This window comes from Larimichthys crocea, chromosome XIII (genome assembly GCF_000972845.2).
Source record: "Larimichthys crocea isolate SSNF chromosome XIII, L_crocea_2.0, whole genome shotgun sequence".
Classification (NCBI taxonomy): Eukaryota; Metazoa; Chordata; class Actinopteri; family Sciaenidae; genus Larimichthys; species Larimichthys crocea.
In genome coordinates this window covers 30,029,504-30,042,796 of record NC_040023.1, presented here as the reverse complement: position 1 = coordinate 30,042,796, position 13,293 = coordinate 30,029,504, and the positions used below count along the sequence as shown (strand labels likewise).

The following is a 13,293-nucleotide window of genomic DNA, read 5'->3' as shown; positions in this document are numbered from 1 at the left end:
CCCCGGGTCGATTTGCGGCAAGCAACATCTCTTTCTTTCCTTTCAATCACTTTCTTTTCATCCTGGCTGCACCCACGTTCTCCCTGCTTTCGTTCTCTCCCCACCCTTAAAACATCTGAGCAACTCACTTCTCCTGTCTTGTTCTTCCTGCTCCTTTTAAACTAATTGACTCTCCACACTTCTGACAGCCACCTACTGCTGTCTTTCTTCCCAATCGCTCCTTCTTTTTTTTTGTACCCCCCTCAGTCCCTCGTTTTCCCTTCCTCCTCTGTCCCCCACTTTCCCTCATAATGCCCTCCTGTGGAGTCACAGAAGTCCATATTGATGGCAACACTTGGCCATAGTGCGTGAGCGTGTGTCACGGTTCCTCAGCTCCCACTGCAGAGTCATTGTGGCTGTAATGCCGTAATTACCCCCCATTATGGATAAGAGGGGGTGAGAGAGGTAGTTTCAAAGGGAGGAGAAAGAGAGAGGGACGGAGGAAGGGGGGTGGATGTGAGGAGAGATGGATGAGAGGGAGTTGGACAGAGAGATGAGTGAGGGAGAAGATGCCAGAGTCTGACAGTGATTAAAAAAAAAAAGAGGGAGAAGACGTTTGATGATTAGTATGCTGGTCAGCAGATCAATCGGAGTGTGTGTGTGTGTGTGTGTGTGTGTGTGTGTGTGTGTGTGTGTGTGTGTGTGTGTGTGTGTGTGTGTGTGTGTGTGTGTGTGTGTGTGTGCGAAAGAGACAGCCTGTGACTGTGCATCTCAGGGGACAGCCTGCTCTTGGCCCCTGTCATCGTTTGGCCCTCATCAGTAGAGATGTAATGGTTCAAGCTTCATTGGACACACACAGATGGGTCCGTCACTTAGTCTACAGCTGACACACATATGTACATGCAGGTGGAAGAACAGATCAGGCAGCACTATAGAGGCATGGAGACAAATCTAATTGGAGTGCCACGCTTAATTTTATCTGGCTGTCTTAAATGAGAATCTCAGTTCGGAAATTTAAGATTTCAGCAAAGTTTCTGCGAGATAACTTCATTTGTATCTTGTAATTCTACCAGAGGAGTTTTTACTGAACATCTCATTTTGGATAGAGATAATTGTGTTCTTATGAGGCTGAACATGGACTGTTTGCCGTTTCACAAGGCTGTGTGTGTATATCTGAGTGTACACAGCAAAAGTGCTTTTAAATCACAGGATAACATTGCTTAAGGTCAAATCAGGAAACCCACTAGGGTAGCGAATAAGAATGCAAATAAGAATGTGCTCAGACATGTAACTAGCACATTTAAGATTGACGGAGGTGGTAAGATTTTCATATTCCTATCGTAACCCCAGGGCAGACAGAGTGAAAATGCAATTGCCTGCAATTCATTCAGTCGTGAGGGATGATTAATATTCTATAAAATGGTTTATATATTCGTATTCAAAGCCTGCAGGTTTAAGCACAGAGACGACACCGATGTCGAGTTGGTGTAGGCACGTTGAAGTCCACACAGCCCAGCAGGCATGAGGATCGTGTTTGTGAGCAACAGAAAGTGCAGCGCAGAGGCGCTGGAGACTTTGAAGGCAAAGAGTTGATTCCTAATTAATTTTCCTCTGAAAGCTGCATTTACATGCAGTACAGAAAAAAATGGCTGATGAGAAGCCAGCTGCGGTTCAAGAGTATAAAAGAGCAAGCTGCAAAAGAAATATAAAAATATGTTTCATATGTGTATGGTCCTGCTCTTGAAACTCATTAAACTGTTCACCCTGACTTAATTATTAAGTTTTCCGTTTGTAATTTTATATCAGATGGTGAAAAATAGTTTGAATTAGAGAACACTATCATACATGAAGTAATAAGAAGATCCGGTTTAATTTCTACACCTGATATGGGAAGAAATTAATGTTTTCTTTGGATGTCATGAAGGCGAACGTTTTCCTTTAGAGTGAATTCACGTTCTGTTTGCCCAGTGATTTTTCGACAGCATAAGATTCATGTTTACGTTAGTCAACTGTTGCATTCAGCTGGAAAGCACAGTGTCACCTTATATTTATGATGTCAGGTGGCAATTTGGTTTGTCTGTGCTCATGTTAGTGTGACATGAGCCTCTCAACAACTGCCCAATAACTCAGCTGTAGACTTTAAAAACTCAAAACAAAAAAAAGCAATGATAAGTTAACTTTAAGTAGATATATTTGCTGATATGAATATTATCCCAAATTGATTTTGTATGGTGTATTAAAACTGATGGGAAAGTATTTGACACTGATGTAGGAAACAAAGGAAGAAAATAGTCATTTGTAAGAATAAAACATGCGCAGCATTGGGTTTGTCTTTGAAGAAAAGCAAGACAAATATCAATGGATTACAGCCATCTCATAGTTTTTCTCACGGGCCTCACAGTACAAATAATACTGAACAAATTTGAATAGAACAAACAGAATTATAAAACACATTATTTGTGCTGTGCTGAAAATTATATTCTGCGCCGCTTTGGGAACATCTCTATGACATTGAATTCCTGAGTGACTTCCTGAGGGGATCAGACAGTTTTGTTTGAGATATATTAGGCTACATGAGTTTTATTTGAATGAAGGGCTTACAGCTGTGAATCAGAAAATGTCCCTGTATCCCAGTTTAATCACCATGCCTTTTGTCATAGTGTTGACAAGGAGTGGTTTCATTATTCACCGTCTACCGAGCAGCTCTAGGATTTTACTGTAGATTGCATTATTACTGCAATCCACCTCTCCTTTTCAGTTTAGACCAGCTCAAACGCACAGAGAAAATACAATAGAAAATACAATAGTGTATTCTTTTAAATGGATTTCCCCTTTAAAAACCATGAAAACTTGAAGTGGATAAATGACAGTTGTTTCCTGAGGATGAGTACGAACGAGGCTGAGTGAGACCCGGTTCGTGTAAACTGTGCTGCCAGCAGCTGACCACATAGATGACCTTTATGATGCACTGACCCGCTGTATGGGCACAGAGGCGGGTATGTGACTCCCATATTGTTCACCACCATTTCCTGTAGCTTGGCCCTGTCTACAGTGAGGATGACAGATTTCCCTCCCACAGACTTACTGTCAGAGTGGGTGGTGTTGCGCCTGGCACCCGGTCAGGCAGAACCCACTTTGATAGACGAAAACACATATTAGAAGGCATGGTCTAAAAATACCATGAAGCTTTGAACATAAACAAAGGGTAGCAACTCATTTCATCCTGTTATAATGGACACTACCAATGCACACTGCCAAGGAGGGCACAAAGTTCACTGAGTGATCCAGTGTTCCATCTAATGCAGGTAAAACCTTTGGGACAGAAAACAGAGTGATGTTAGGATGAATCATAATCATTACTTCATTTTAGTGACTCTATTGTTGAGTCTATTGATCATCAAAGCCAGTTGGCAGTAAATGGAGCGTATCATACGGTGGTGTTGAATTCCCAGAGAATTGCAACTTCACTGCACAAATTCTGCACTGTGACTCATGCACCACCATGTATCAATGCCTGGAAAACAGCTGTGTGATCGTCTGTAGCTTGGCCAAGAGTGAAGAGGCCAAGAAACAGAAGGAGACAGAATGGGAGCTGTAGGGAGAGTGGAAAGGGTGGGTAATAAAGATATATGGAGAGATTAGAGTGGACGGAGATGGAGGGCACGTACAGAAAGAGAGAGTGAAAGAGTGAGACAAAGGGGTAGATCAAAGAATCGTGGAGGAAAGTGAAGGATGGAGCTTCAGCATATTTTTCAATGCCACGGCCAGACATGAGAATACAGCTACCTTCACTTTCTGTCTCTCCAACTCTTTTTTTCCTCTCTCTGCCAATACTTTTGCTATTACCCCCCGAGGCTATATGTTACCCATCCCCTGACTTTGGAATTAAAGTGCTCCCCTCCTCCTCCTCCACTTCTAATCTGTTCTCTTCATTATTCTTTCATTACACATCTCCATTCCCTTTGTAGTGCCTCCATGTCTCTGTTTCTCTTTATCCCCTTGCTTTAGGCTGTGTCAAATATTCTCCCTGTCAGGTAGCCTAATTTTTGACATGGAGTGGGGGTGGTAAATCACATAAAACGTGGGACTATAAAATGGGCTGTCTGATTTATATTTTGCAAGGTTGTGACAATTTGCCCGTAAAGACGTGCAACGAGTGTCATATAGCTGCATGGTATTTTTTCTTCTGAAGTCTAAAAATGCTGACGAGTCTCAGTGCTAGCAGATTTTGCATACATGTTATGACCTTTTATATAATTTTAGCAACCATGGAGTTGTTTGATCTGCCATGAAAGGTTTATATAGAGAAAACATGGTTTCAGGGGTGGAAATATCTGTCGGTCAGTCGGTCGATCAGTTCACTTCTTGTCCTTGGTCAGTTCCATTTTGCCTGAAATGTTTCAACAACTGTTCAATGGTCTGAGTTGAAATTCTGCACAAACATCTGTGATGATGAAATTCATGATTTTAGTGATTTCTGACTTTCCATCTACCAGAACCAGCAGATCGAACATTTCATTTATCCAATCCGAAATTTCTCAACATTTACTGAATGGACTGGCACAAAATGTTGTACATATTCCCCAGACAATGTATTGTAATGACTTTAATGATCCTATGACATTTTCTCTAGCACCACTGCGTGGTTTTGTGGTTTGAGTCTCAACAGCTATTAAATGGATTGCCTTGAAATTTGGGACAGCCAGAAATGTCTCATTCGGGATGAATTATAATAACTTGATCACTTAAACTCAAACTCTTCAAATTTTACACATCAAAGTCTGTTTGCAGGTTTAAAAGCCTTTTGCGGCTCCAGAGGAAGTCACCGTCAGTTGAGGCTAAAGATTATAAGTTTGAAAATGAAAACAAATTTGGGGGTGTCGACTAAGAAACAGGCTTACCAGACTGTAGAATGCTGCTAATCTCTGCTCTATGTTGGCAGCTCAAGGCTAGTTTAGCTGCTACTGGCATAACCAGAACTCTTAAACAAGTTGTATTGTGGGTAATGTATATGCCAGGTTTTGACAAGGAAGAAGAGTAAAGCTCAGCTGTGTTTTTATCCTAGCAAAGTTTAGCATGCCAACACATTAAACCAAGATGGTGAATGCCTGGCTAAAGGCTTTGCATGCTTTTCTTTAGCAGCCATTAGGGACAGAGAAGAACTACAGCTTCTGATTGTGAAAGCAAAAACATAGATGATGGTTCTTAAAGAGTTATCTTCTTCAAAATGGTTAGATTAATCGTTTAAAAAAATGTGTTTGTGTTGTAAAAATTGGGGACCAGAAGGCGGGCATCAATATATAATATCACACTGCTCAACTTCCCCAGGAAAGCTTGTTCTGTGGAGCTGGAAAGGTACTTTCAGCTGACTGTCAGACTATAGATTGATGGGGAACAATGGAGATTCCATACTGGTTATGGAGGAGTGGACCAGCTTTGTATTCTTGCAAGGATACTGAGGGTTCATGTGAGTTCAACCATGCAGTCTACATGTGTGTGTGGAAAAGGCTTATGACTGTGGTCCCCCTAGGTTTCTTGTGGGTGGGAAACTGTGGGAACATGGAATGTTGGTTGACAAGGCCATTTATACAAGCCATGTGGTCTTTTATATAACCAGAGTAAGAGTTGTTTCCATACTCTAGTCATTCACATTGGCATCTATGGTTGGGATTTGCTAAGGTTGTACCTGAGCACCAGTTCTTCAGGGAAAAGAAAAAACCTTAAACTGAGATTGCAGATGAGCAGTAGGGAGTATCTTGCTTTGGTGATCACAAAATAACTTTTCTGGTATTTGCCTGTGATGCAGTTCTGATGTTCATATCAGACAGAGACCTTTAGGATGCTGACAGGTGGTTTGCCTTCTAATGTGAAGTAGTTGTGAAGGGCATAAGCACCTCCAAAGTATGTGGTACTCTGATGGAAAGTGGTGGATTCCCCTCTTCAGGTAGGGAGGCAGTTGCTTTCTAAAGTGAAGGAGTTGAAGTGTTTCATTGTGATGGTAAGATATAGAGTGGTAATCATAAAGAGAAAAATGCATTTAAAGGCGATGCTCCTCATCAGTTAAGCAAGATTCCAACTATTTCCTTTTTTAATGAATTCTGCATAGTGACAGAATGAACTAACTGACTCAGGGGGCTGAATTTAGTTTTATTTTTAACAAGCTTAGAGGTCCAGAGGGTGCTTGCAGTAAGACTTGTGCTCTTTTGTGTTAAAAGGAGATAGTCACAGTGGTTCAGGCATCTGGATTTCTCCCTGTGGAGGTAATCTGGGCATGTCTCTTTGGGAGGAGATCCTGGGGCAGACCCAGAACACACTGGAGGGATTAAATCCCATCTGCCCTGGGAATATACCAAGGTCCTTGTGGGGGAGCTAGAGGACATGGCTGGGGAGACTGGCATGTGAGCTATCTTGCTTAATATACTCCAGTTGCAGCCTGGACCCCAATGAGCTGCATAACATGGAGGCAAACAGCTATAGTCATGTACTTTTAAAAGACTGAAAAGTCAGCAGTGGTCAGCACCATATTAACACAAAGGTCGTTTTCCTCTGACATCATGCTCAGGTTGGGAAGCTCAAATTACTGCCATGCTCCAGGTTACAAGTGGTATGAGCAATTGGGAATCTGAGAAGTCATTTCACCACATCAAGATTAGTCAGCAATTGAACATACAATGGATAGGGAAAATCCCTTATTCCAAGGCCATATTTTAAGGCAAAACAACATATTTAATAAAGCAATGGCTACTATTTCTGTGTATAGTAACATCAGCCATTGTCTAACAGCAGCTGACAGGTTATCAAATATGTTATAGTACCATGAAATATGTATGCCCGATGTACCTCTGGATTTTCTCTTTGCTCTGTCTTTGTGGTGAAATGATAATGATTTGTCAGATTATCTGTGTTTGCTTGGCGGTGTTATTTCAAAATTTGCACAATATGCACCGTAGTATATGATTATTTTGTTTACACAAAGAGAGCATACAATTGAAGACCTATAATCTTTATCCCAAGTATGGGGGACATGGTTGCAAAATAATAGCATTTGAACAATATTCTGCACATGGTGGATTATGTCAAAGAACACAAAACAGAATCTGTCTGAAGACAGATGACAACCTTGTCATTTTCAAACTGCTTTTGTCTGACACTACATTTATAAATCATGTACAGGACTACCTCCTCATGCTGCTCAAGCCCACCTTTGCTTCACCCGTGGTGACTAAACAAGTTGGACTTTGAGACAGTAAGCAGCCGTTTGTCACCAAGACTGACTTCAAATACTTTGGGACTTATGCTGAGAAAACTTTTTAGTTTTAGACTTCACCCTTCTCTGCCTCACTCTTTTAATCCCTTTTCTCTCTCTCTCTCTCTTGCTTCATATATTCCCTTCAGTTCTCCATTCATATTACCCTCACGATCCTCCTCTGTGTTCTTCATCCTTCGTCCTCTTCCATCCTTATTTCCCCCTCCTCTCCTCTCATCTCCTCCCCTGCAGCTCCATTAGGTAATGAACCAATACAGTAAATCACAGCAACAGCCACTGTATGACTAAAGGCCTTACGTAAGAATGCCCTGTGCTTGGCTAAATCAGCATTAGCCACAGCTATGCGGCATGATACAGTGTAGGTCTTATGTAAGGCAGTATGAGGGTTACCCCAGTGTTAAGTCCTTCACCACAGGACAGAAGCCTTGTTAGTTAATGTTGTGTCTTTCCAGCATGTTGAGATGATTACGACTGAGTCGATATAAAGGATGAGTGGCCGTATTGATGTGAGATAGTCAGTGAGATGGCTTTTTCCGCTCCTGTTGTCATAGCTGGGAACAGACGGAGCGAAATCGTATCGAGGTTAAACTAACTGCTTCAGTCCGTCAAACTCTCAGTCCCCTATACAAACTCCTGCCAGTGTCTTCTTTATGACCAGAACAGCTGTGTGAGTATTCCAGGCAGCTCAACTATCAAATCCCATCCCCTGTGGGTGACTGTTCTGTGAATGCTGCAGTGGAGCAGGTTGAAAGTATCTCTTCTCCTCTTCGAACGCTGCTCAGAAAATATTAACCAGCTGTTTTGGACCAGCTATGTTTGGAATGTGTCTCTTTGAATACAACTGCCCTGCAAGGGACTATTATTACCTGCAGGGTGTGTCGATTATCTAGGGTGTCGCCGCAGTCAACCAGTCTCCAGTAGAAGGAAACTACAAGGAGACAGATGTTAATTTTGTGTACTTGAGCAGTGGTGCCAATAAGCCATCTTATAGGGGTCTGATATACCGTATGTTTATACTTTCAAACTCTATAGCTTAAAGGATTTGGCCTAATTCAACTCCATAGGTCACACAATACCCACTCCAAGCTGGTATTTGACTGGTATTAAAGCATTGTGAATAAGCCACTTAGCCCCGCATGATAACTGTACATCTGAACTGTAAATACCCAAATAGGCTGAACTATACTCTGTAAATACACAGAGTAATTCTGTAGGGATTACATGTCTAGGAATGAATGGTATGTCTGTCAGTGACAGACAGCTTAGCCTACTCCCAAGAAATGGCCCCCGGTTGCTTTACAAATGAAAATCATTATATGAGACATATGCAGGTTGGGGGTGGTACATGTACCAGGTATAACCAGGGCAGGAAATGTGTCTAAGTAGTTAAAGAAAGATGTTTTAGTCTCTGAATGATGGTTGGAAGTTATGAACAAGCCTTTTAACTATGGATGGAAATAATCTCCCATGTCTGCAGTTCTTTTTTTATTTATTTATATCACCCCAGATCATAACAGAAGTTATGTCCTGACACTTTCCATAGAGTAGGTGTAGACCATACTCTTTATGTCATTATTTACACACCAAACAATTCCCACCGTGAACAAGCACCTGTCAACATCGGCAAGAAAAAGTATCATTTCAAGAGGCAGAACGACCTCGAGCAGAACCTAGCGACCAGTTGAGTTTAAAGAAAGGGAGAAGTGACGATAATAATGATGGTAATGATAATCTAATGGTATTTGTAGTGGATGTCAGGCAGGACCACAGCAGCAGGTACAAACAACCACAGTCACTGTGAGACGAGAAAACGCAAAAACTCAGGACTCAGTTGAACCAGACCTAACTCTAAACTCTATCAAAAAGGAACACGTTAAGCCTACTCTTAAATGTGGAGAGGGTGTCTGCCTCTTGAACCCAAACTGGGAGCTGCTTCCACAGGAGAGGTGCTTGATAACCGAAGGCTCTGGCTCCCATTCTACTTTTGGAGACTGTAGGAGCCACAAGTAACTTCTGCACTCTGGGAGCACAGTGTTGTAGTGTTCAACTGATAAACTGTCCTACTTAAGCAACAGTTAAGTGTTCTGCGGCCTATTTTTATTGAGATTAATGGGAGTCTTTTGTCATTGCTGTAAATACACAATAAAGTGTGCCATGCAGATAATACTCTAAACAAGTCCAAACTGGGATAACAGTGACAGAAATATATTTCAGTGTGAACCTATTCTGTACTTTCTTTCCTGTACTTCTTTTTCTTTTTTCTTTTTTTTTTGTAGATAAAACTTTAGTTATTTTGTCTGCGTTTTTTGGATTTGCTACGAGTCAGAGAGCCTCATGATAAAATCACTTTTAAGTCCCTTTAAAGAAATCCTGCGGGCCCCAGTAGTCCTACGCGATTAGTCAAGCAGGTCTTTTCACTCCGAGAGAGAGAGAGAGAGAGAGAGAGAGAGAGAGAGAGAGAGAGAGGAGGGGGGTTGCATTGGGAGGAGGGGGTGGGTCACCTTTTGTGCAAATATATCAACCAAGAAGACTACCACCAGCATCAGATTTCTCTGTGTGTGTGTGTGCGTAAGGCAGAGAGAGAGAGGCACTCCTTTTGCAGGGGAGAGAGAGAGAAGTCCAGAGAGCTTTGGAGCATTGAAAGAAGATAGAAGACTTTGCTGCTGCTCCTGCCAGATTTCCACAACCTCAAACACAAAGTGAATCCTACTTTTCACACACAAAAAATAAATAAAGAAAAGTTAGAAAAGCAGCCATGGACGGGATAACATTTGGACGCGCGTCGCTCTGGTGCACCTTGCTGCTCTGGGTAATTCAAGGTAAGTCTATTTGATACTTTCCCGTTACAATATTTTAATGAAAGCCGCTCTTAGTAACTTTATAATGCTTCGGACACTGTGCTGGGTAGTTTTTCATGTCTTCAGGCTGCAGATTTACACTTTGGAGTTAAGAGGTCCGCCGCTTACAAACCAAACCTGTCCGCACATGTCGTAACAAGAAGCGAAGCATTTACTTGTTCTGCCCGAACACTCTGAAGTTTGGTAACATTTGCTTTATAGTGGTAAGCAATTTATCAGGCTGTGCGAAACACGCCAATAGCAGGTGGAAAATTGGCTTTAACCCGAAATCGGCGCGTATCGAACAAGTCCTTTTGTTTCAACAGTAATTTAACTGGGGGATAAAAAATACTCAACAATAGCCGTCAGGTCACTACTGGTATGTTATACACACTGTTGGGATGATTTGAAGTGTAATTGTGGCGCTTTGTCGTTTTGCTGCTCCGCACTGGAGTGCACTTCTTTTAGCGCACAGGACTGCGGCACACACGGTTACCGCTTCTAATCCAACACAGCCTAAACACCTCTACGATGGAGCCACAGTGAAACACACTGTGAACTGAACTGAGGGGGGAAAAAGAAACACAAATTGAAAAAAAAAAAGAACAAAAAAAAAAGTGCAGACTTAATTAAAAACAGTAAAAGCTGTCCCAAAAAGTGTTTTTTTGGACACCAATATTTCAGCTTTTATTTTGAAAACCATATCTCGTTCAGTCTCTCTATGTCTGGCTGCTGGGTGCAGTTTCCAACGCTTTGATGTCTGATCTGCGGGATTTACGTCTTCTTTGCTGGCAGTGCGCATCACCCACATCACCCCTGGGTGCTGCCAGAGAGACTAAGCCAATTTAAATCCAACTTTGACTTTGGCCTTACATGATCTCAGTGATGAAGTTTTTCATCACTGCTCAAAATCCAAGTATAGATTCATTTAAGGACTTGCTGTGCTGCTCTACAAGTTGACTCATTCATTTACTATGCAGATTTATCTCCCTTGCTTATGCTCTAACTGTCCCAGAGGAATTAGAGCGCTGTTAATAAAATGATGATTCAGCTGGACTTTATGGTGTTTTAAAACCTCTTTTAGTCTCACTGCAATATTACAGTTAACATCCTTACTTGTTTATATTTTTGTATGTGTTTGACATATATATTACCATTTTCAGTGAGTCCTAAAGATGTAGTTTTGTCTGTGTGATGTGTGTGTGTGTGTGTCAAGAGTGAATTTGCTCCAGCGTTTGTGGGCATTTTGTGAAAGTTCTTCCTTGCCTGTGCAGGCAGCCTGTGGTGGTTTGAATTGAAGCAGGATGAGCGCAAGGGCGGGGCTGCGGGGCAACTCCCTTCTCTCTATGGTGTCTATCTCGTTTTTTTCCGTTTCTTTCATTCATTGTCTTTGTACTTTTTCATTAATTTTTCAGACCTTCAGTGTGTAGCGGATATAGTTTTTTATTTCTTTATAGTTGCATATCAGCATCCACCTCAAAGTTTACCTGGTTTAGCTCTTCCTCTTCCCCAGATCTTTGTTTTTTATGGCTGCCCCCTCTCTCCTCTCTGGCCTCAGAGACAGTTGTTGCGCTTTGCTGTTTGTCTGCCCTTCATGGAGCCTTTTAAACAGACGCCTACTAAAAAGCACCCTGTAATTGATGGATGCAGTGCAGATCACACACCCCTCTGTACAGCTGTGGTGCATTGATTTAAAGGCTCGGCTCCAGGTGCTGAGCTCACCCCGCTCACCCCCATGCCGCTCTGAAGTCTGAAGGAAGGAAAGTCTTTATTTCAATTTGGTTCTACAAATGTTGATCAAAGGATAAAAATAAAAAAAAAAGCCAAATTCCTTTGTTACTGAAGCCTCTTGCTTTCTCTAGCATAGTTTTGTCTAATAATAGCAGCTCTTGTTGGGTCCCTTTGGGATTCTGTCACGCAGACCCACATTCTCACAACTGATGGTCACACACTCACAACTTATGTCCCCTCTGAGCATGGAGGTGCACTAAATAGAACCAGGAGGAGACACGTAACACCCAGATGTGTGTCGTCACCTGTATATGTGGCTACATACCACTAAGCATGTATGCCTGCATTTCTGTAAGCATGCTGTGACACATGGATATGTGGTTGCATGATGGGCCAAGCTGCTCAGCATGCCTGTGCCCAGGATTGCGCTGACCCTTTGACCCTGCTCACCAAAACATGTTGCTGAAAGGCTCCTGCTCTGCGCTCCTGAGATGCCATTGCCCTTTTTCATCACAGTACAGACGTCAACAGCAGAAAATATGGTGAAATATAACTTAACTTCACATATCAGGTGCCCCAAGATTGTGCTAGCAGTCTTTCCGAAATTAGAAACACAATTTCTAAGTGGATGTAAAGTAAATCTATTACAACTCTAACCTCATGAGGTAGTTTAAAGATCACATAAGGTAGTTTTTGGGATGATTTTATAAACGTAATAACTCCAGACTAACTTTAGCATTCACTTTCTCCCTAAACTTGGATTTTTGCAGGTTTTGGGGGATAAAAAGAACAAAGCAACATTGAGGTAAAGAGACAAAAGGAGAATCAAATGGTGAGATGAGTCTGAGCTAAACTGTAGAGACTCCAAAGTAGTTACTTGACAGCTGGAAAGAATCGCAGTGACAAGCATCAGCTGAGTTCAAGGTGTTAAAGTCTAACACGCAGCGTCAGCCACTTTGTCTATGGCTGCCTTAATTCCCACAGTCATTTCCTCACTTTTAATTTCTGTCCCCCCCTGCTAGCACGGCATCAAAAAGTGCACCCCCTGCAGCTATGTGTAATTATTATGGTATTAGGCGAGTAAAAGAGCCATTTAGCCATGAGGAGATAAAAATCCAGGGGACCTCTTTTACAACTGTCCTGGGGCACTTGCAGTTGGTCTTTTTCAAGCATACACACATGTGCATTCTTGAAAAAAATGTCCATAGGCATGCGCAAGTAACATAAATTCGCTGACCGATAAGGGTGCGCTCACACAACCACAAATTAACGCACAGACGAGCAGGATCCTGGTGTTATGCAACACTGGAAACCTTAGCTCGTATAGAGGTGAGTGACAGATTGATGGTAGCTGCTTTGGGAGAACAAGTCTATGTTTGCCCCCTTGTTATTTAGGCTTCTGGTGTTTGGGGGGGGGGGGCTTGAAATGGTGAGGGCCATAGTAATTGAGGTGATTCATTCATTCCTCTGTTTGTGAGT

The 13,293-nt window shown here is 42.1% G+C and overlaps 1 protein-coding gene across 2 annotated transcripts in view; it reads left to right on the top strand.

The window, feature by feature from the left end:
- Positions 1–9,783: 9,783 nt before the first annotated feature.
- The window catches only part of bcam (basal cell adhesion molecule (Lutheran blood group)), a 48,094-nt gene continuing 44,584 nt past the window's right edge, over positions 9,784–13,293 (top strand). For both annotated transcript variants that reach the window (XM_019267206.2, XM_019267205.2), the window contains exon 1: positions 9,784–10,065. In XM_019267206.2, the coding sequence (XP_019122751.1) occupies positions 10,002–10,065 (64 nt within the window). In that variant the 5' untranslated portion in view covers positions 9,784–10,001. The remainder of the gene's footprint in view (positions 10,066–13,293) is intronic.